Source organism: Clytia hemisphaerica, unplaced genomic scaffold (genome assembly GCF_902728285.1).
Source record: "Clytia hemisphaerica strain Z4C2 unplaced genomic scaffold, Clytia hemisphaerica genome assembly, whole genome shotgun sequence".
In the NCBI taxonomy this organism is placed as follows: Eukaryota; Metazoa; Cnidaria; class Hydrozoa; order Leptothecata; family Clytiidae; genus Clytia; species Clytia hemisphaerica.
In genome coordinates, this window is record NW_027104140.1 from 98,314 (window position 1) to 123,073 (window position 24,760).

At 34.3% G+C, this 24,760-nt stretch overlaps 1 protein-coding gene across 2 annotated transcripts; it reads right to left on the reverse strand.

The window, feature by feature from the left end:
- Positions 1 to 1,090: 1,090 nt before the first annotated feature.
- LOC136813731 (golgin subfamily A member 2-like) lies at positions 1,091 to 23,445 on the reverse strand. 2 transcript variants are annotated; one of them, XM_067070226.1, is made up of 21 exons: positions 23,238 to 23,445; positions 19,234 to 19,290; positions 17,051 to 17,079; positions 16,679 to 16,724; positions 15,902 to 16,066; positions 15,456 to 15,503; positions 14,770 to 15,141; positions 13,919 to 13,977; positions 13,645 to 13,774; positions 9,921 to 9,986; positions 9,159 to 9,266; positions 8,876 to 8,963; positions 8,303 to 8,661; positions 7,505 to 7,618; positions 5,444 to 5,527; positions 4,656 to 4,829; positions 4,289 to 4,364; positions 3,670 to 3,848; positions 2,557 to 2,883; positions 2,022 to 2,231; positions 1,091 to 1,660 (listed from the first exon to the last, which is right to left on the reverse strand). In XM_067070226.1, exons 1-21 carry the CDS (start codon positions 23,295 to 23,297, stop codon positions 1,247 to 1,249), a joined length of 3,165 nt encoding a protein of 1,054 aa, XP_066926327.1. In that variant the 5' UTR covers positions 23,298 to 23,445; the 3' UTR covers positions 1,091 to 1,246. The 2 variants fall into 2 exon arrangements, with proteins under 2 accessions (XP_066926327.1, XP_066926328.1); XM_067070227.1 differs by lacking the exon at positions 15,902 to 16,066 and having other exon boundaries at positions 23,238 to 23,424.
- Between the last annotated feature and the right edge of the window lie 1,315 nt (positions 23,446 to 24,760).

Sequence of the window (24,760 nt, forward strand, 5' to 3'; positions counted from 1 at the left end):
GTCAATTTTATCATTATGCAAAATATTTATCGATTCAATCTCAATAATAGCGAATGACTATTTTTTGAACCTGGCTTCCTGTTTCTATTTATCTTCCTGTTTCAGGATCAAAAGCCTACTTCGCCGTTTTCGTGAAGGTCAAAAGGGTTTAGAAGTGAAATTAAGGCCGTTCTCCACTTGCAGGCGCTGCGATCGCACCTTTTAGCATTCATTCCTTTTTGCTCGGAAAAAAGATTACGTCATAAAAATCTAGCGCGCGCTCGAAAAAAAAAACTGAACACATTTCAACTTTTTTCAACCGTTACGTCAGATCGCACCAATGGAATTTCTTCATTTTTCTTTTGACCAATAGCGTGGTAGCTTTGCGATCGAAGCGCGCGCAAGTGGAGACCGGCCTTTAGAGATGATAAAAGCCACACCTCAATCTTCCGGGTCCACTGGTCATTCATCTTCTTCACTCAAAATAAATGAATTTAGTAAAATTGTCGATAATTGTTCCTCAAAACTATTTAATATACACCTTCGGAAAAATTAATATAATTGTAATGGTATTGGTATAAATAATAAAATTGATAAATTTACTTTCGTATACATTTATTGCCATTGCTCTGAATATATAATTTAAGCCTGACAAATCCTTTTGTTTGTAGTACTTTTATGAGAGTGCTACACTAATTTACGCCTAGCAGTTGTTGGAAGGAGCCTTTTTCAGTAGGTCCAGTATTTGGGGCAGCTGCAAAAGTTTAATTCTCGCAAAACTGGAATTCCTTTTATTAAGGGATCAAGAACTCAACTGAAGTTGCAGTCAAACAGAAGATCTCCTTGACCAAGATGTCCCTGGCGGGGACTGGTCTTAGTTTTAATAAAAAAAAGATTAATAGAAAGTCATTTAAAAGACAGCCTACTGATAGCAAAAGAAACACTCTACACCAAGAATTTTGTGTACTTTTAACAGTCTTTCTCAACTGTTGAAATAAATGTTCGTGTTATTTTTATTCAAGACGTCTAAAATTCAGTAAAGCCACGATTCAGACGCATGGTAGAGAAATATGGAAAAAAAAGTACAAAAATAAGAAAATACGAGAAACAAAAACAAGAAATCAAGAATTTTGAAGAAGAATCCACCCTTTACAATACAAAAAAAATTTGATGCGTGAAAAAATTCGAAGATGAAAGCCAGCCATCTTTTTGAAAAATTAGAAACCAAAGTTACTTCACGATCCTCACCAAACAGTTCTTTTTCATTTTACAAAGTAATCAGTTGACCTTGGCAATTCCTACATGGTAAGAAAGAGTGTTTACGGGCGGCGGGCGAAAGCCACCCATGTTGGTACCCTTCTCCTGTCGTCTCCAATTGCTCAAAAATGTTCAATATTTGTTGCGTCGTTTGGTCAGTAATCGAATCACGTCTGATATCCTCTTCATTGACTGAAATATTATCTTTCATAAGTTCCGTTTCGTCTTCCGGAGTAAGGGTTATTTCACCGAATAAATTATCCAAGTTATATTGTAGTTTCGGTACTTCTGATTCACTGGCTTCGCCAGACTGTTGTGCTAACCGACGGTTGACGAGTTCTTGTAATTGTTTGTTTTTACTCTCGTACCCAGACCGTTCCGATAACATTTGCATGACTAACTGGTGTAGTTGTGTAACTTTCGTCTGTATCAAAGAAGGAAATATAATTGCAAGACAGATGCAGACAGTTTGAAGAATATAAAAGAACGGGGAAAGAGCACTGTCCTTAAGGTTATCATTATTGAAAGGGTTAAACATCTATAAAAGAGCATCCGATGCATTTTTTTGAGAGCCGTCAGGAGTCTATGCTGTAAATAAGGATATCCAGCAAAATTATTTTCTAGTAAAAACCCAATAAACAACCTTTAAATAACCATCAAACTATCGAGCCTTCTTTACATCGCTGCAACACCAAATCTTATTCGTTTTTGCAATAGTTTTTATCAGCTGTTACAATAACGTAACCTTCCTGCTAAAAGCAATATAGAAAAATAATTTAACCTACCTGCATTCTTCCATGTTCGTTGGAAATACGGTTGATGATGTCATCTTTTTCAGTGAATTTATCCTTCATAGCTTGACGTTGTGTTTGGTACAATGTGATGTATTCACCGATCGTCTCCGTTTCGCTCTCTAATCGCATATTCATGTGTTCCAATTGCTCGATTCGATCCGATAAATTAGCTTTCGAATCCATCGCACTCTTGTAACGTTTCTATGTATGAAGATTAAAATAATTCTTGTTTTAGTGTTCAACTTTACAAAGCTAAAGAAGCCTTCCTTTAAAAGCAGTTAATGACCAAGATGAAGGGAAAATCACTACTTCTACATCAAATAATCCCCGTTCAGTACAGAAATTGACCATGCTCGCTTAAAAATCTTTCTTTAATTGGTTTTGAACCAAAGTACGTTTCCATAAAAATGAGGGAAGATAGATGGGCAATCGTCACCATTTTTCCTAATCCCTTTTTAGAGGTATATGCCCACCCTGTTGAAAACTTCACTTAAATAGGTGAGGAAAATGAAAAAAATCTTGGTACCTGGAGCTGCATGAAGGCTGTTTTCAACAACGGCATGGTGATTCCATCACTGATCATATCGAAATCTGCAATATCTTCATTCTTACGCATAATCTCAAGCGCCACTTGCAAAGATTGAACTTTCTGTTGTAAAGCTTCTGTTTCACCGTAAAAATGTTCTTGTAATTCTCGTTCACGTTGTACTGTTAGTTGACGGACTTTCAGGTCGACATGTTCTTCTAGACGTTCGTTGGCGTTGAACGTCTTCTCGCGTTCGTCTTGAAGCACATTTAAAATTCGTTCTCTTTCTTGTTGTAAAGCGTACATTCGCTGTTGAAGACTTTTGAGCTAGGGTGATAAAAGATGCCGTCAGGTGTTACAAAATCATAGATAAAATATTCACTGACAGGCTAACCTATATTTATGATATGACTTCACGAAATTATGCAACTTTTCTGTTTTTGTTCCACCCATAATACGTCACTTTTTCTATTGTTTAAGTGACGTATTGGGTGGAAAATTTTAAAAGTTCTCAGAAGACTCTAGTGGTGCATATTATGAATTGATATGAGTAATCAGGAGGAGCTATGAAAACGTTTTTGGAATCTCACAGATGTATGGAATGATATAATCGGGGGACTATTCCTCTTGGACTTGTCTAGGAAAGCTTAAGGTGCGACATAAGTGTTACAAATCTCATTTTACATCATTTAAGATATCGCTGAAACTAATTAAGGCTGGCCTTCATTATTTTGGATAAATGTTTCAATATAACAATGGGCTATTCCAGAAATAGTCTGTACCCCCTATGTTGAGGATGTGTGATGTTCAGGGTGGTCTGGAATATAAAAGTCCAGTGGTCTGGTTTTTTTGAATGATAAAATCCAGGGTGGTCAGTAAAACCGGTTGAAAATCCAGGGTGGTCCAAAGAAATGGGAGAAAAAAATCCAAAGGGGTCCTGAAAAATTGGAAAAAAATCCAGGGGTCACCTTTTAAAAAAAAGATCTCCTCGACATAGGTGATACAATTTTTTCTGGAATAGCCAAATTTGAGAGTTGTTACTTTCTTAGTTTCTTATAAGGTAATGGATCAAGAATAAAGGCAAGATGAAAGCAAGCATGAAAAGGTAGTTACTTCATCTCGAGATATCCGTATAGCATTCTGTTCACCCATGTCATCCATACTGTCCTCAGTTGACGTCTCATCATCATCAAGAACGAAAGGTTGTTTGTCGTCAACTTCTTCGGTTGGTGGTGGTAGTGATGGTAGTTCAGCAGGCTCATCACCTTCTTCTTCTGAGGAACTTGTGTCACCTATTGTAAAAAAATCCAAGTTGCAATATGTAATCAGATGAGAATGGAGAGGTCACAGAGATAGTATAGACCTTATCAGAGTTTTTGATATTTCTAAAAAAGCGATGCATTGTGGTATTGTTTCGGGGGTATTACAATCTCTTAGGAATTCCTCGAGGGAATTCTATTATAATCAACCAGAAACAATCCCACAATGCATCATTTTTTAAGAAAAATCAAAAACCCCGATAAGATCTATTATGTTTAAATTCATCGCTCGATAACCGGTGAAGGAATCGAATACTTTCTTTGATATTTGCGAGTATCTTTAAAGATCTCTTGGCTATCTAGAAGCTGTCTTGACGTCTCCTATCACATAAAAACTTTTAAAAAACCTGAGTTTAAACCTTGGTATCATAATATCAGGTTTTGAATATGGTGGCATTGACAGAAAGACTGACCTCCTTTTTGGAAAGACATATTACGGAGAGCAATTTGCAGTTGATCGTTCTGTGTGTTCAAGTGTTGGATGGTTGCCTGAAAAAAATGAGAATAATCTGTAAAAAAAACTGATTTTTGAAAAAGTCTTACCTTTTTAGACTTTTTTACAATTTTTCCCTCGAAATCAAAAAAAATTCCTAAAAATTGTGAATTTTCTGACCCTTAGAGAGACTTTGAAAGGTGAAAAGACTGACCATTACAATCCACACATACCCAGCACCCATTTTTGCCTTAGTACCCCCCGGGTTTTGATTAAAGATGTTTAACAGCCATAATTTGTTTTGGATCGAGAAACATCGTCTAGCCGTGACAAATTGTTTTTTATACCTCAGCCGCTTGTAGTTGTTCCTTTAGTATAAGTGTTTCTTCATTGCCATCACGGTTTTCAGCTATTGTTGGAGTTGTTGGCGTTGTTTGTTGTAAATCTTGTCGTTGCTGCTTGATTTGGGAAGTTTCAAGTTCTGTCGATAGCAGGTCCACATCCATCTCCTTGCTTGCAAGCTAGAAGGAAAGAAAAAAGAGGATAAAAATATCAAAACGTGATCGTTATTTGAAAGATTTTTGAGCCGTGATACATGATTTGGACTTTTTCAAAGGGGTACGTGATTTTTTTTGCTGATTTGCGTGATCGTGATTGAAAACAAAAATTGTGTGATATCGTGATCAGAGTTACGGCTGGGGGTGACGGGGGTGCTCATGTAGAGAAGGGAAGAAGTTCACTTTCCACGGTTTCAGTCGTTGAGAGCTAGCCTCAAACGAATTTAGCCAAGAGAGGCCAAACAGCCCCCGCCAATAACTACTCAATCGGGATCCAACGCAAAACTGCATGATGACGAGTAAAACTAAAGCATTACGTGATAAATCATTCCATTCAAAGTTTTTTCATTTGGGAAATTTCATCTGGGTAATTTTTCTTAATTGTCAAATTCCTGTTGAAGTGGAAAAAAAGCCATGCCGAAGCCTAATCGGCCTAATCTCCCCATTCGGAAGTCCTGATTCTGCCCAGTCTGGGAATTTAGCTTCCCAATTGGAAGAATCTTGTTCCCGCTGGTAGTAGTGACGGGACTCCCTAATTTGACCATATAACATTCAATAGTTTTAAATCTTATATATACCTTCATTTGCGCAGAATGCAGTTCTTCTTTGAACCGTTCAAGTTCTTCTGTAACATTATCATAATCACGTGATCGTTCAAGCAGCTACGAGTAAATAAGATTTATGAACTTGCAAAGATAAAGAACTAAAAAGCAAAAGGTTCTGATCATAAAGTGAAGGTTACACGTCTTGCACCAGTAAGAATTTTTTCAAGATTTCTGTTGTTGTACGGATTACACAGACCTGCGATGTTAACTTTTGTATATATAGCTTCTCCCTGAATAGTTTTAGTCCTACTTCACAGGGCTTTTTAACTTTTTATCTAAGAAAGCTAAGTGTCATTTTTCAGTTTTCAGTTTTCATTTTTATTTTTCTTCTATTTTTCAATTTTTCAAAACTTTTAAATTATTTAGATTAATCACCTAAAATGTCCTTCCACTTACTGCAATAACATAAATTGGTAATGAGTGAGAAATAAAAAAAAATCAAAGTCTTCAAATAATTTGATAGATTCAAACCTAGACAAATCACTATCTTAGAAATAAGCCCGAAGCCGATGAAAATTCGCAAAACGGTTTTTTTTCCGAAAAGAGTTTACAGTCGGTAAAAACTCTCCCGCTGATTTTTGTTCGGTATACCGCCATAACGCCATAGCGCCATATTTCCCCGCCTTTACTATCACTGTAACGGAAGATAACATCGTCTACTTCAAACCAAACAAATATTAAATAGAACTAGCCGGTACCCGGCGTCGCACGCCGGTTAAGCTGTTTGCTGAACACATTTAAAGTCCTTTGGATGTTGGGAAGGTGGCTTAAACACGATGAAATCAAAATTAAAGGGAAGAATTCTCTTCAAAGTTTGACTCTATCCCTCCCGGATGACGTATCTTTTAACCATATTTTGAAAAAGATTTTTCTGGCAAAAATGATCAGAAAGCAGAAAAAGGGCGTCATTCCCATATTACACCATACCGGCGACCAGCGACGTCCGAGACGGCTCTGCAATTAGATTTCTTTTCTCGCTTCGCTCGCGTTATATTTGCCGTAGTTCTTGATGTTTAGGAAAACTTTGATGTCAAGATAAGCGGAGTGAAATAATACATGACACGCGATTCGTCGAAAAAAGGCAGGCAAGAGAAGGGTATGGGTATGCCTTAAACTTCAGTCCCACTAAGAATCGGAAAAATAGGAAAATTTCAAGTTTTTGCCCCCTGAAAGATAGAAATTTGGTCAAATTAGTTCCAAAAAGTGAATTAAAATTCACACAATTTCCCTTGTTTCTTCTCCTCTTTATTCTGCTAAGGGTCCGAGGGACCATAGTCCCCCCGGAAGGCAGCTAGGACACGCAGACAAAAAAGCGCGATAGCGCAATTTTATGTTGCTTTTTATAAAATAACTTCGTCATAACTTCGATAACTTTTCAAATTCAACAATGACTTAGATTTACAGCAAAATAATTATCGACATAGATGTTTAAAGGTCCCTTTTTATGAAAAAAGAACTCTAGTTTTTACCGCCTTTTGAATGTATTTTTAATGTTGCTGTTGTTCTAACAAACTTGTCTTGTGATTCTTATGTTTTATTTTATATTTGTTCTTTTCTTTGACAGATTCTGTTTAAAAGATTTTCTTTTGTTTTGAAAAGAATTCGAATGTCTCAAATCAAATAAGCTCGTTAATTACATTCGAAAACATAAAAAAAAAGGAAAGAAAGAAAAAAAAGAAAAGAAAAAGTCTAATCTATCAATCAAAACAAAGTCTTCATAAAACGGCGCGAATCTGATTTAACACATTTGTGGAGCAAGAAGCAAAAGTCATCTTTTAAAAGAACAAAACATTGCTTGCAGAAAACGAAAGTGAGACACAAAAAACAAACAAACATACATACAGACTACGGCTATTAATATATAGATAATTAGGTCAGTTCCCGATTTCCAAATTCGAGGTACAAAAAGCAGATTTCGACAATGAATAATTGTAAATTCCTAATACACATTCAGTACTACCTACCAGTGCTTGACACCTTGCTTACATTGAACATCATCTACACACAAGAAGAAGAAATTGATCTGGCACCTACCTTCGTTTTGGCTTCTTCCAGCTCAATTTTGATTTCAGAGAATCTGACGGCCATGTCTTTGCTTCCATGCTGTTCTGTTTCTAGTTTGTTTGTTAAATCAGCACTACTGTTCGACTAAAACAAAACAAACAAAAAATCTATACAGTGAACTCTCGCTATTTCCAACTTCTGTTATTCGAATCTTTCTCTAATTCGAAGGAAATTTTTGGTCCCTTGAAGATCGAATTAGAGAGAGTCAACTGTAAAACACTTTTACTTTAGTACCGAGAAAACTTTTCTAGCGAATAAATCGGAGAATAAACGAAGGAGAACAACAAATAAACTTTCCCTTTTTTCACATTTTTTTGGGTACTAGGGTATTTCCTTCTTCACACAAGTTAAGGCGAAACTAAAAAAAATGTAGTGTTTCCGGAATGCGGGAGATTGAAAAAAGCTCTCATGCGGACGGCCAGAAGAAATTATTTTTTGCTTAAGATCATTGAAATAGAAATTTAAAGATAACTTTTATGTACAACAGTATGAAGTAAGCCCTGAATACTAATGTATCAACTACTAACGAACAAAACTTGATTTACAAGCGAGAATATCTAACCAAACGACGTTTGATAGCTTGATTTTCTTTATGATGAACCATATGGATGAATCCATAGTCTGCAGCCGGGTCAGAACGTTTTTTTTTTACCCGGCCGCCGGTTTCCGGAAACACTACATTTTTTTATTTTCGCCTTACTTAAAATCTTTAAAGCCTAAATTCTCAATTTTCAATTCCCGAAATATCTACTTTTGTGTAAAGCCTACCATTTTGACGAATCCATCCTCCAACTCAACAAGTTGTTCTTTTAGTTTCTTGTTTTGTTGGAGAGCTCGACTCAATGTATCTTTATCCGACTGTATCTGTTCCAAAAGCGACGACCGGTCCAATGACTCGCCTTGTAACCGAGAAATTGTCGTCTCTAAAGTTTCAATTTTCTGGTTTAATTCCACACTCATCCTGCTAAGTCGTCGGTTTTCGGCAATTTGAATATCCAGTTCTCGTTCTACCGACTCTTTTTCATTTTTGATAGTGTCGAGGTCGACGTTGTTTGCAAGAGGAGCTGGAATACTTGGTTGGATTACTTCTGCAGGTGTCGACGCTGGTTCGAGTTCCTGAGTAGCATCTGTAATTGAAGCAAATAACAAATTGATTCACTTGTAACATAATTATTTTGTAAATATTATTTTTAATAATTTTAAAGACATTTTTATGAGGAATTCGATTTTTGTTCGCAGAATCGGGTAGCGTCAACTGTAATAAGATCTCGATAGAACTGTCCTAGATATTCTGACTCAGGCAAGCCAGCCATCAGAAGTAACATCAAAATATTGTCGTACTTAGCTGATTTTGCAGCTCATCAATGCTTTCCGATAAAACCCTTGATTGTTCTAAAGCGTTTTGTTTCTCGTTCTCTGCTTTGTTGACCTGAAAAGTAATGATAAAACACGTTAAAGATTTAGCATGAAAGCTATGATTTTCGCGATCACAAGTGAACAAGTGTTTTTGAAGCTAATTAAAAGAAAATTATGGTATATTATTATCCAAGACTGCGATATATATTCATATCCACTACATTAAGAAAAGGCATGCTCCTAGAGAAAAATCATGAAGTATTCAAACCTGATTCCGCAGATGTTCCAGTTGCTCTTCATAATGGCTTTGCGTGTCATGATTTTTCTCCAATAATTCTGATTTGTCTTGTACCAGTCTTTCGACTATAAGTTTTTGCTGAAGAAAAGAAAAAAACGAGAAAGGCCTCGTGAAGTGAACGATTGGTAAATTCGACGCTAGAGAGATTCAATCAAATACACCTTTTCGACCGGAGCCGCCAATTGCCGCGCGGGCATTTTTTGTCCGCTTTATCCTACTAAAACTGTCCCAGTCCTTTCGCACCTATAGACAATAGAAAAATGTGTCAAAAAGGATTGGACCGAGTTTAGTGGGATAAAAGTGGCATGCACCTGACCACGCGACTACGGTCTAAAAGGTGTATTGTATTAGTCAGGCGCAAACCCTTAGGGTATGTAACATCTTTCGAGGGGTGCAAACACACGTTGTTGGTTCGAAAGAAAATAAGATTTCGAGACTTTTTTGTAAGGGACCTACGAAAAAGGCCAAGTACAGCAAAACTTTTTATGACCCCAAAAAATGGGGTAAAATTTTTTTTTCAAAGTCGAATCAGAGAATGAAATTTGGAGCAAAATTTTGTGTACCATAAAAAATAGAGTACTCGAACAAACGAAAGAATACAGCCATTCAAAGCTTAAAATCGGTCAAATAGAGTGCGATTGACGTCGAAAATTTGTCTACACAGTAAAGTAACTGACAGAATTCTTCAAATGACCATTCCAACATTCAAACTATTTAAAAGTTCTTGTATACCTCTTCCAGTGTTTTCGTTAGTTTCATGTGTTCTTCTTGCAAATTTTGACTTTGAGCATTATTCGTCTGTAAAAAACAAAAAATGTGCTTATAATAAAATTGAAATGAGCTCTTTTAGAAAACCCTTTTAAGGGGGTGGAGGATAACTTTTATTTCAATGATATTCCATTTCCATTTTTCACCCCCTGGAAGCGTGTTTTACCCTTAAACATTGGACATACTGTTTTTCACAGTTTTTTAATACACCTGGGCCCGGTTGTTCGAGATTTAATCCAAAGTTGATCAAATCGGTCGCTAATTCACTTTTGAGCAGCCGGGCCAATCCTCAACTCTCTGAAAGAGCCTAACGAAATCAGATTGTCGAATCCTTCCTCAAGCATGTTTTTAGTGAATTATTTACGTGGCCTTATTTATTAACTTAGTTACATCTTTACCATTTATGAGATGTCTAAGTGTGCAATGAATTTCAAAACGTTTAATTTTCATCTGGACGCAACATCTTGAAGATGGCTACTTACTATAAATTGAACAGTCCAATATCACGTCTCTTTTCGAGTTTATTTATACAGTAGAGTCTCTTTAACTCGAACAAACTTGTGTTCCCCGTGCGGGTTTGAGTTATGGAGACTGCATTGTATAAACTTCTTTATAAAAGAATAGACCTTATCGGAGTATCCCTCGAGGAATTCCTAAGATATTTCTATTGTAATACACTCGAAACAATCCCACAATGCATCGCTTTTTTAGAAAAATAAAAAACTCCGATTAGTACTAAATAACTTGAAATGTATAATCGATTGACTCTTTTCCTTTCCACGATAAAGGATATATTTTACACAGCATAATCATTTCCTTTAAGAAACCAAAGCTTTTATTCCCAGAATTCATTGAGCAGCATTAAGCTTTTAAAGGAGTGTGGGTGTTTTTTAACAAAATGTTTTCTAATTAGTAATCCTTCATTTGAGAAAGAGATGGATAGATCTAAAAGATGAGGAAGTGTAATGTAATATCAAGACGACGTTTGTTGACTCCATGCCGATGCTATGATATGAAAACTTGCCAACAAATTGCAAAAGAGTTATATTACGATGGGCAATTCGGAATAAATATTTTTGTCAAAATTTCATTCTTTCATAGTGTAGTATATTTTAAACCTGGATTTTTTGTTTTTCAGAGAAAAATTAAAACAAGAAAATGGTTTTTGTTTCGAAATCTTCAAGCATAGCTATGCTGGTCATTGGTGTTCTAATCGTTATCCTCAACATAATTTTTTTTTTTTTTTTTTTTTTTTTTTTTTTTTTTTTTTTTTTTTTTTTTTTTTTTTTTATATATGATTTGAGAAGCTACATTACACTTACGAACATATACTACTTACAAAAACAAACACAGAAAAAATAAATAGCTCCTCCCCCCGCAAGGCACTAAGTGATATCGCCAAGGGTACTAAGCTATTGAATAAAAAGAAAAAAAACTTAAAGGGAAAAACCATCACTAAAAGGATAAACACAAATATTAAAAAATATTAGAGCTGTGTAAGAAGATCATTAAACTAAAATAAGGCACCACTAAACCTTTCAGAGTCGAGAATAAATTCAATGACAAGATTAATTATTATGTTATTTATGTTGAGGGGTAATTCTGGATCACCGTACAACAAAAGGTTGAAGAGTTTAGGAGGGCTTAGTGGATAAATATTTATGTCTTGGTTCAGAAGTTTGTTGAACAAAAGATGTCTTGCCTGAGAGTAAATAGAGCAGTGCAAAAGAAAGTGTTGAGAGTTTTCGATGGAATTTGTTCTACACGCACAAAATGGATCTAAGGTGTCACGAAAACCGTGTCTAAATTTATGTTCATTGAGGTGACTAAATCCTACTCGAAGACGATTGAGAAGGATCACACCCTGGTTGTCACGAGCTCCAAAAACAGGAGAAGATTTGGGCCTTAGAAACTCAAGGATTGCTTTTTTGAAGGTAGATACTGAAGGCATATCTCTTATACGACCAGCCAGAATATTCCACTGTGTTATGCAGTATGGATAAAAAGAATTCCGGAAACGCTCACTTCGAATATTAAGTTGATAAATAGGATTTCTTGTTCTTAGATTACCCGGTGCCGCAAGTCTTGCTGGTAAGTAGTTACGTAAATAAGAGGGGGCTAAATTGTTTACAATTTTGTAGAAGAAGATCATTCTTCTACTAAATCGACGATCAGCAAGACTCTCGAGGCCAAGTTCAGAATAAAGTTTTTCTTGAGACGTTCCACGAAAGCAGCCAGTTATAGCAAGGCAGGCATTATATTGGATGGATTCAAGCTTACGAACAAAAGTCGAATTTCCAGGATGGTCGTATATAATATCCCCATAGTCTAAATGTGGTCTAATGTAAGATTTGTATAAAGTAATCAGAGATTTTCTTGGTACATGTTTGCGAAGTCTGTTAATGAGGCCAATACCTTTGTTGGCCTTTTTTATTTTTTCGTCTAAATGGTGACTGAATGAGAGTTTGGAATCCAAGATAAGACCTAGGTGCTTCTGACATTCACTAGTTGTTATGTCATTATTATTGAAATATAAAACAGGAGCATTAGCTGGTAAGAGCCTTTTGGAAAAGTAAACTTCCACAGCTTGTTTTGTGGGATCAGGATTAAAAGACATCTTCCATTGACGAGCCCACTCACTTATTCTTGCAAGATCTCTGTTTAATTCCTCACTGCTCAAAAGTTGGTCAATCACTAATGAAAATAAAGATGTGTCATCAGCGAAGATTTTAGCAGATTGTTCATGCACCAAGACCATACTTATTCACCTTACTCAGGACGTTCTAAAAACTTCGGTGATTCTGAATACATCACCATTTCAATCCTAGTCTACTTGACTTTACTGACATTAATGTTGGTTTATCTCAAGATCTGGCATCGATTGAGAACAAACAATTCTCGATTCAAAAACGGAGCAACGAGTTCATCAAATATAAGAAGAAAACAAGAAAGAAAATTACTTCAAAGGGCTATTGCTATTGTGTATGCATTTGCAGTTTGTTGGTTACCCTTTACCGTTTTTACAACTGTTTTTGTTGCCAGACACATGGGTGTGGAACCAAACAAAGATTTGGAAATGGAATGGGTTAGAAAAGAACATGCAGAATCAGAAGTGTATCTTGCTCTCCCTACACTATTGAATGCATTGATTAATCCTTTGTTGTATTTCAAGTTCATGACAAAAATAAAGATTTGTAAATAATGTAAAAAATTAAGAAAAAAAGACAATGGACAATGAATATTATAAAGTTGGGTCATGTGAGGACCAAAGTAATAATGCAGTGCTGGAGGACTGGTTACAAGACACTAATGACGTCATAATGTTTTTTTTTATAGTAGTGCTATTTTTTTCTGCACTGGTAAACTTGTGTCCTTTTTCATATAGTTTTCAGGGTCTCGTTATAATCAATTTTTAATAACGTAAATTTATTCTTATTGTTAATGCGGGAAGGCTTTGTTGTAAATTCAAACAAACTTTATACTAAATTTAACTTTGACTGGATCTATTTCGATAAGTATAAACTTTGCTCGGTAAAAAGCTGAGCGTGAATTCTTGCCAATTCCTAGACAAGATTTTTTTCAAGATTATGACAACTACAGCTTTTATACTTACTTTTCATGGTCTCGTTATAACTAATTTGGTAACTCTAGCTTTTATATTTAATCATAACAATAAAATATATAATACCTGATTTCCATTTTGTAAGTGCAGTTGTAGTTCGTTCAATTGTCTCATGATAGAATCACATTCAGAAATCTTCATTTGTAACTTGGATTGTAATTCAGAATTTTGCAAATTGAGTTCTTCTTTTTGGTGACTGAAAAAATAAGGAGAAATGACATGTGATTTGAGAATAATAAACCTTCATTAGTTTTGTTTTCTAGTAGGAAAACTAAGTGTTACTAATATTTTAAAATGCAGATATATGAGTGACGATAAAAAACTATCCAGTTATGTTTACCTGACTTCATACAACTTGGTACTTATTCTTTCTCTTTCCGTTACTAGTTCTTTGTTGTTCTTGAAAAGGAAGGGAAAACATGATCTTATATATTTATTTCAACAAAACATTCATAACCTGTAAAAAATCAGACATACAAAACAGGCGACAATTCCTGATAATGCATTATACCGGGTGTAATTGTTCAAAAACGTTGAAAATCGACCTATCAAATTGTTATAGAAGCATAATTGCATGGAGCATGATTTTCATTGTTGAAGCAATAAAAACCTAATGGAAGTATCTTTTTAGAAAAACGAAGTAAGATTTTAAGTGAAACAAAGAAATTTATCTGAAAAAGTGAAAAATTTGATAATTCCAACCGATATTTGACTTCAATAACTACACTGATGAAATCAGCGCTTCTTTTAACTTTAGGGGTCCTTAAGCCAAAACTTGAAGCTGAATTCCATAGAAAAAAATTTGAAATGACCCAAATGAAATTTTTTAGTCCTTTAGAGAATTATTTCAAGTATTTTTTGTTTTCATGTTCACTTTAAACTCTTTATTCCTGCAAAAAGTAATAATTAGGTTATAAAATTTGAATAGGTCGATTTTCAAAGTTTTTGAGCCTTTTCAAAATGTGAATAATAATTTTTGATCTAATTGACCAAATTTGATAAATGACCCCTCAAAATTTAAGTTTATCTTCATAAAACTCGAGAAAATTCACTTCAAAGAGCAGAACTTTTTTCTGGGACTCCAGTATTATACTATAAGGTATAATGGATCTAGACTTTAGTCTTCGAATTAAATACAGTACTTTGTCTGAGTTTCAATATGTATATAAAAAAGATTTATGTAAAATGTACCTTTCTTAATGTACCCTCTGCTTCTTTGAAATCACTCGACGCCTTTTCAAAATCCAAAAGTTTTCCTTGTAAGGATTTAAATTGTTCGTTTAAATTTGTCATTTCCGTATCTTTGGTTGTTAACTTCTTTTGCACATTTGTCAATGAACTTTGAAGTTCACTTTTTTCAGAAACCAAAATACCAATAGTCTGTATGTGCACCTCTAATTGCTCTTTTAGAGCCTTTTGATCAGCTACTTTTTGTAAAGCTACTGTACTTTCTTTGACTTTTTCTTGTAGTTGTAAAATCTGTTTTCGTTGTTCTCCTACTTGATTGCTCAATTGCTCATTGGATCGTTTATAAGAAGCAACCATCTGCTCCACTTCTGAATTCTAAAAATACAACATCAAAAGGTTCAATTTCCATCAACATTGTTGGAGAACCACAACGTTTTAAAACCTTGGTCTGTAAATACTTTTTACATGATCTTCAGGAAAATCTTAAAATCTTTTTCACCTACCTTGCTTCCTAAGTTGACATTTTCAAGTTAAACGAAAAAAATTTACAGGTTTTTTCTGGAAGATGGAATTTTCATGCAAAAATGCAAAAAATCATTCAATTTTCCCACTAATAAGGCATTTCTTTCAGTAGATATATCCAAATGGAATGATTTTTTTAACAGTTAAATGGTATGTGTCTTAATTACCTTTGGTTGTACATCTGAACTTTCAACATTTTCTTTTTTAACTGTTTCCTAAACAAAATAAACAGCTTAAGAATAATGCACAAAAAGTCATCATCTTCACCAGAAAGAAATTTCAATAATAGATGTCTATGTCTACTTTGTCTTTGGCCTTAAAAAATAACACACGTTAATAAAGAGTATGCAACATGAATAAGAAATTTATGAAAATATGTTTTTACTGATTCAGTATAGCAAATAAATGAATGTCTGTATGTATGGTGTGTCACTTTGATATAAAAGTAACCTATAAAAGTTATCTGTAATATATATATTAATCCATCCAGTAAAATAGCCACTTAAAACACACATGATATAGTAAAGATCTACATAAAACTAAGGTAATTTCTAATTGTACTTGTTTGATAAAAATGATGAACATTTTAAACACAAGTAATTGAGACTATTACCGTGGATTTTGATATTGAATTCGGTCCACCAAACAGATCAATGGCAGAAGTGTCATTATTAGAGTTGTTAAGGGGAGAAAATTTGAGTTTTTGAGTGACAGAGTTAGCTGTGTGTTGAGTTGGTGCGTTATTAGTGTTTGTGTTAGATGATCCATTAATTGATGGCTGAAATGAAATAAGGTTTTCTAACGTAAATATCACCCAATTATAGTATTACCTACCAGCCCCCTTTCTCCAGGTTTGGTCTATATTTTGAAGAAATTTTTGTGAATTGAGGAGGGAGCTTTAAATCTTTAGATAAAGAAGGTTAAGTTTTTCTGAATTAGTATCAAATGCTTATCAAAAGCTATGTAACTGATAAGCTTTGGAGAAAAAATGGTTTGTTTTTTTTCATTTTGGCCTGGATATATATTCTTATCCATAAAATACACAAACAAGTGCCATTATTTGGTTCTGAGATTTTAATTGAACTTCAACCTCCAATATACGATTTTGCAAAGGTGAACTTTGTGTATAAATTTTAAGGTATTTGTGCAACTAGACTGTATTATAATATTAATTCAACTTATACAGCATTTCAATAGTGACACTGAAGCCCTGGGAGAAATGGGAATGTTTATATGTTCAATTATTTTTAAGCTTGGATGATGATTCTCAAACATAGTTACAAGTTTATAGCATGTTTACAAATGTTAAAATGAAACTATATCAAAATATTTCAAGATATTTAGAGTTTTAACTATTGAATGGCTGTTGATATGAAACATGAACACTTACCTCTTTTTTGTTGGCATTGAGGGCTGGTGTTTTGAAAATATGATTGCTAAAAGGAAAATAAAATGAAAATCAACAATTAGGTAAAAATAAGAAGATGTTTTGTTTCTGGAATGCTAGTACAAAAAGGAAAATATCATGCAGGCGACCGCTAAAAATAATTCTTCTATTTTCGATAGAATACATTTGTGCACTCTTTAAAAACAGAAATATTTTCTTCTCTTTGTTCAGCCTTTACAGGCAGCAAGACTTTATTCTTCTTAGACAAGTTTCTATTCGCCTAAAGCAGATAATAAAGTAGGATAGTATTTTACATTTATACCAATTATCAGAATTAATGGGAATAGCTGTAACAATACTATGATAAATATTTACCTTTGAAGACCTTGTAGAATTTCTTGACTCTATAACAGAATTGTAAATAATTGCAGTCTGTTAATTTTGTATTTTGATTAAGAAGCAGCTTGTAATACAGTGGAGTCTCCTTAGCTCGAAATAACCCTTGGGGAATCGAAATTTGTTTGGGTTAAGGAAATTTCAAGTTATGGAGTAAGGTTTGTAACACGTTGATAACTGAAGAAAGCTTAAAAGTTGTTTGAGTTAAGGAGACATTTGAGTTATAGAGGTTTGAGATAGAGAGACTTCACTGTATTACCATAAAACATTAGTGCTAAGTTTAAGAGCCATTTTCTGTAAAAATCAGGCAGAATCAGGCAGGTCGAGGAAGTGATATCCGCAGATTTTGCTAATTTTTGGATATTTTGCTCAAATACATGAAAATAACATCCTGTGAAAAATTTTTTGAAAAATCTTTTTTCGTTCCCAAGATATGGGCCTTTAAGATTTGGGCCAATTTGCCCAAAAAAGTGCACTTTTGATAAATCTTTGACTTCAAGAACAATTTTAGACATGATCAAATTTAAGATTCATTTCAAAACATATTTTCCTGGAAGAAATCCATGAGTTCTTTGAAAAAATAGCATTTTGAGAAAATTTTTCTGACCCAATGGCTAGAAATCATTGCCTGAAATCACAACATTCCTAACTTTGAATAGATTTTGAGAACAATTAGCTGGCTTGGCCACAAGTGTCACATTGATATTTTTGTATATTTCTGAAGTCTTTATGGTCATCTTTAACTTTCAATTAAAATCTCCATGTGACACTTAAGGCCACACCCTAAAATGGTGGTTAAACATAGCTTTTCGCTCAATTTTTAGTGTTTTCAATGAGCTTTTAAAGCCATGGCCCTAAGTTCCACCACTGAAACAGACCATTTTTAGTTAGTGTTTTGGCCATATTACACAATCCCAAAATCAAACCCATGTGCTTTAGTTTAATACCATTTTTGCACAATAATTTATCTTCGAAAATCTTTTTAAGTCATCAAGACTAGGTCTGTGTAGTATCTATAATGACAAAACAGTACAAATAAAGGTATGAAATGCAAGAAGAGACTTCCCTTCAAAGATCAATTGCATATAATTGCTCTCAAAATCTATTCAAAGTTAGAAATGTTGTGATTTCAGGCAATGATTTCTAGCCATTGGGTCAGAAAAATTTTCTCAAAATGCCATTTTTTCAAAGAACCCATGGATTTCTTCCAGGAAAATATGTTATGAAATGAATCTTAAACTTGATCATGTCTAAAATTGTTCTTGAAGTCAAAGATTTATCAAAAGTGCACTTTTTTGGGCAAATTGGCCCAAATTTTAAAGGCCCATATCTTGGGAACGAAAAAAGATTTTTCAAAAAAATTTTCACAGGATGTTATTTTCATCAATTTGAACAAAATATCCAAAAATTAGCAAAATCTGAGGATATCACTTCCTCGACCTGCCTGATTCTTACAGAAAAATTTATTTTGTATTTAGTTGGTATCTTATTTCTCAATTAGTGATATTAGTGATATTGATGTCAAGTTTCAAGCTCAATGGTAGAGCAAATGCCCGCAAATGCAAATGGCATGGTTGTGAGTTTGAGTCTTGCCTGGTGGTTGGTCAGAAGACAACATGAGAGCGACTATATTCACTTCATTGTAATACAAAAGGGCAAATTTCATGAAATTCAATATTCTTTTCAAAATTTTTTAAATACCTCTTTTAAAAGACCTCATGTGATCAAGTTAAGAGCACATACATAGGCTGCTATGATAAAAAGGTTTCCATCCTCCAAAAAAAATAAAATCCTTCTTTGATAGCTTTAATTTTCTTAAAACAAATGATTTGTTACGATATGGTTGGAAAGCATTATGTAATTTTTTATTGATAACTTGGCAAACATTTTAGATTGTATTAAAAATCATAAATTTGTTTATTTAGATTTGTTTTTAAGGACATGAATTTTCTTTTTCTAAATCAAAAATTAAAAAAGAATATGCAGACTAAATTTTGCAAATAAGCCTCATTTATTCTGAGTTCTTCCGTCTTCCCAGAGGCTTTGTTAAAACTCATTAAATTTAAATATTTCCTGGGGACATGATTTTATGGAAATTACTAAAATTTGTTAAATTCACAAAAATGAATTTCCCAGAAATTTTATTCACTTGAAGTACCTACCAAATTTCCATTTTCTTGAGGGGTTGCAGGAGACTTTGCTTGTTGAAATTTCTTGAGCTAAGAAGTAAAAAAAGAATTTAAAATATGTGACCTTCCATATAAAGGATCGTTTGATAATCCTTGATTGAATAAAAAGTTTATGTTATAATTTGAAGCCATTTTTCAAAGTTTGAAATTTAAAAACAGTCAAGCAATATATTTCGGTGGTATCACCATTCTCAAGCTTATAAAAATACAAGTATTTTCAATATTGAAAAGCTTGAAAAGTTGGCCTAGAGCCCAGTTCTTTGTGCCATAACTTAGTGGTTGTAAGACTAAAAGAGAAGAAAGGAAATGAGGAATTTGAACATAAAACACATATTTTATCAATACGAATGAACTTCTTTAACCAAAATTTACTAGTGTGAGTTGCTAATTCACACATCCTGCAACCAAAGTGGTAAGTTTAAACGAGACATTCACAATATCATAAAAATCGCTAGATTATTCTGAGCAAAAAAATATTATTTGGTTGGAAAGAAGTGTCCCCAAAATATAAACCTCTAAAGTTCTCGCACAATTTGACCTAAAACAAAAGAATTTTGTAACACCACGCTAATTATCTATTCAAATTTTTTAAAGCAACAACAAGAAAAGAAGAAATCAATCAACTCAAAAACAAGTTCCCTTTAAGGGCAAATGACCTGATATATGACAAGTCGTATTTCCATCGTTCTCGAGAAGCTGTCTTTCCATCTCTTAACATTCCTCTGAAACACTTGAAAATCCATCCAGTTATTATATAGAGTCCCCTTTGGTAGTTATCTGCCTTGACCTATTTCCCGTTCTGTGTAAAAAAAGTTATAGAAAAGAACCAGTGCACGGAAGCTCACAAAAAACCCGTTTTTTTTTTTAAATAAAAAATGGCTACCTGTGGACAAAAAAGCTTTGTAACAAAAAACGCTCCAAAAAATACCTGTCCAAAATTATGAGTATGTTAGAAAGCATTTCTGTAAAAATCAGCTCGATAAATAGAAATTGAAGTTTCCTTCGTCTGAAATATTGATAAGAAAGTTGATGCAATCAGTTTCGAAATTAGACGTCCAGTTTGCGACCAACACAATCGAAAGAAAGAAAAAGAAGACTCTATATTGCAATCAAAAAATTCAAGGGGCATGCCCGCAATCTTCAACTTGACAGCTCCAATGCGAAGTTTCTAGCTCCAGTTTGAAATAACAAAAAAGGAAACCGGTAGCTATATTGAATCTATCTCCGGATATACATAAAAAATTGAAGACTCTCCATAGACCGCCACTTTCAAAACAAAACAAAAACAAACTTTAGAAAAAAATGGTGACTTGAAGAAAAATTCTGAAAAAACATGCCAAAGTTGCAAAGAGAAATGTAAATGAGCTATTATAAAACAAAAGACATTCTAAACTTAAACTTACAACAATACAATGCTGACAAGTTGACACAACACATGTGTACATGTACATTGACAAGTAGAGAGAAGTTTATATTGAAATCTGCAACAAAAACGAAAGTGGTCTCTTCTACTGAATTATTCCCAGCGCTTCTTCGCAGCTGTTTAATCAAATTTCCACCAATGAGATTGCCGCATTTCAAACGGCCCTTCTTTTTGGCACCCGTGATCTTTCAGTGCCTTGCACGACGGGCGGCTGTAAAATCCCACCCTTCATATATTTGTTTCAATCCGTGATCCGTGGCTTAGGTTTTTTTCTCATCTTCAATTTATTGAAGAAAGCGGGAATTTGAAGCGAGAGTTAGATTGTCAACAAAGTGCCGTAAAAAATCATTGAATAAAAGAAGAACTTAAAATCTTGAATTTTTTCATTTTGAACAATAGGTGCAAAAAAGTGAAACATAGAAAAGTTTCTTTTTTCATTGCTTTAATCGAAATGGGGGATTTGGAAAATTTTCTTTTTGCACAAACCCCTGTAACTATGGGCGAGCACCCCGTTGCTAAGATGTTGGCCTGAAATTGAAAATGAAACCATTTAAAACGAAAGTAAAATCGGCCCGAACTCGAAATCCTGTAATCTTGATATACGAGTTTAAGTCTAAACTGAAAGAACGAGTGCAAAGAAATTTATTAGGCCAAGATCACAAATAACTTGTGTTCGCATCGTCCGACCGACTTACTTTTGATCTGAAAAATCTGATTGTTTTTAGTCAGAAATTCGGGGAATCTGTCGAATTTTTAGGTGATATTTTCCAAAGAACATTTGCAGATTTAGCGCTAGTTAGTTTTTAATAATCAAGCGTTTAAAGCGCTACGTAACTGATTTTGCCGCTTCACATTTAACAATAAGCATACTGCAGACTGCGTGATAGATGATTCTTCTATGGCGCGAGTGTATTTTTCCGACATTTTTATCGCCGACAGACCGACCGACCGACCCATATTTTAGAGTCAAAAATGACGCGAACACAAGTTATTTGCTTGTGATCTCGGCCTTACGGGAAAGTTTATGATTTTCTTTATCATCCTGATCAATTCATACCGTAACTTGGTCTAAGGCGGCAATCACAAATATCTTCATTTCGCGTCCTCGTTGGGTCGAAAAAGTAAGTCGGTCGGTCGGTCGTAAAAATTTTCAGGTTTTCTTTAAATTGGACCCAGTGAATTTCTTCTTCTCGTCCGACCTCCATCCTCCATTTTTGGAGTGTATTCTTGACAGTGTAGACCTAAAGCTCTAAAACAGCATCTAATAACATGAAAACCAGAATATGATTCTTCAATGGGAATCAAAACTATAAAGTGCACTTACAAACATCAATTTGTCAGATCTAACAAAATTAATAACCACACTGTCATCATTGACAATAAAACAAACGATTTTCTGTCAAGAGCCTTGTAAACATTCCAACAACTTCCATCGAAATGATCTATCACAGCTCAGTTTACCATTTTAGCGCGGTCCGAGGATTGAGCCGAGAACTCTCGCATAGCGCCCGAGCTCCTGCGCGGCGCGCGCCGCGGGGATGAAAAACTTCAATCTGTCAATCATTTTCTCAAGCGAAGTGTACGCGAAGTGATTCTAGCTTTACGATAGTGCCGCGGATCATCAATGGATAGTATTCAATTATCATTATCCCTTTATTTTCATTCCTAGAACTTTTGCAAAAAAAAGGAAAAATAGAAAAGTTGTATTTTTTACTGCCCTATTCACATACTGAATTTGAAAGATCTTCTATGTGGCGTTTTTTTGCAAACTTCGAAAAACTGATTTTTGTCCCGCCTTTGCGGGATTTTGGCTCAAGTGCTTGAGTGCAGCATAGGGTTCAAAGTCCAAATATGCGTTTCCCGTAATTTTTGTATGAAGAGTTAGGTCTATACTGCTTGAAGGAAACTGCCAGCCAGCAGCCAAAACAACCGCACGTTATGGGTGGTTTCAAATTATGACCTTTGAACACTGTAATGATAAACAAAGTCAAAATGCCGCGAATGCGCTAGAAATCGCTCGCAAAAAATCGGCAGTAATAAAATTTTTGAATGAAGGAAACGTCATCAACAGAAAAAGTCCGACAAATTTACCGACTCACCGACTCAATTTTACTCAATTTTCGAGAGTCGGTCAGGCGACGCGAAACGAAGATATTTGTGGTTGCCGCCTAATGTCGACATCCCTCCTCTAATTCTGACATCCTTTTTATCAGCTGAATTGATAGAAAGGTTGATACTGTTTTTCTTTGCTTAAAATGGTCAGAGAGGAATAATAGACCTTTTTTCAAAGAGCACTGATTTTCTCTTTTTAAAGCGATTGATCGCAGTCTGATGGTACGTCGATCTGGAATTGGGCACTAGTACCGCTCGCTTTGAAAGTTTTTTATTCTAAGAAGATTGCCTTAAATAATAAAATCAAAACAAACACGAAAAGCACGTTAAAAAAGTTGTCTAACTGTTGGTAAAAGTAAGTGAAAAGTTTGAATAAAAAAATTTCAGTCGCCAACTTTTTTTTGACAACAATCTCTAAAAATAAAACATTCTGTCTCTTTACCTTCTTTTTTGCAGAGGCCAGCTTCTGCTGCCTGGAGAGCTCGGACATCTTATCGACCATTTGCTTGATAAATTAAAATTACTTCGACAGATACCTCATTGCCAGATTGCCTAAAATTAAATTTCAGTGATCTTTGAAATTTTTTTTGGATTTGTTTTCGTTCGAGTCCGCCATATTACCTCAACACGAAACTCGTTCCAAGCCCCGTGGGAAAATTCCATGAAAAACGTTCTGTGTTTTATACACCAAAACTCCATGAAAAATTTCACTTTCACTTTCGATTTAAAAGTTTCTAGACTTCAAGCAGAAAAGTCAAAAAGTCGCTTTGCCTGCACCTGCAACATCAGACATCAATCACTGGGAGCAGCTCCCATTCTATTCACTATCCTGACTTTCTGTGTCTCTTACATTTTGTTACTTTTTTTATATGCTTTTCAATATCTGTGTTCACTAGTCTCACTATACTAGGTATGTAGCAAGTACTAGGAATTTTTTTCTGAGCGTTATATAATAACTTCATGCCATTATACTTACTTACCTGTTAGAAAACTCAACCAGACTCAACAGCTCATTAAAAGACTATATGTATGCTTTGACTAACTATTCTTCCTTTTCGATCTTCTGACTGGAAAATAGTATTTTGAGTGTCTTACAGAATTCAAATGTTATGATTTCCATGCGATGCAGCCATGGATTTTAAAATGGCAGATGAAAAATTAATGACAAATGACAGCTGATGCAAATTTATGTTAAGAAAGGAGGTTTTCTCTGGCTGAAAACTTGTTCTTTAAAAATGAGAATACCTTGGAAACTACAAAAGAACATTATGTCTTTTATTCTGGCCATGGAATAATTTTTGATGCAAATTTTCATTTGTATTTTGAATTAGATAGACTTTCTTTTGGTGACATACAGGTGATACAGGGAGTCTGTCAAACAATGTTTTGAGAAATAGAAAAGTGCTTTTGTGGTATGATGTTTATTTTGTCATTCAGGGAAGTTCTCTTTTTCATCTGAAAAAAAGAAACCCCATTAGAATGTCTATAAAAATCCTCATTTGGAAAGAAGACATTTTTTGTCCTAATGTAAGGAGAGCTTCATGCAAATAGGTTGCACTGAATAGTGAATAGCCGTGTCCTCAGGAATGGCCGAATAGGTAGCACAGTTGTGTTCTAAGTTTTTTCTCGTCATTGTTTTGATGCTGGAATTTTTTATCATTAACATGAAAATGACATTGTGACCAAAGAAAAGGTGTTTTTAAAACCAGCCGAACGAAAAGATTCTAATGATAATTCAGATATATAAAACAAGCTTTTTAAATACAATCAACAATCTAAACAATTAAAATAAATCAGGACAGGACTAATATATCAAGACATTGAAAGTGGGGGAGAAATGAAATTGATTTCAGTTTATAGCCCCTCAAATTCAAAAGTAATGTTATTCCTTTCTTCATTACAATGAAATTTTTAAGACACTTAGATATTGTTTTAAACTTTTAAACAATAAGTTTATGTTTTGTG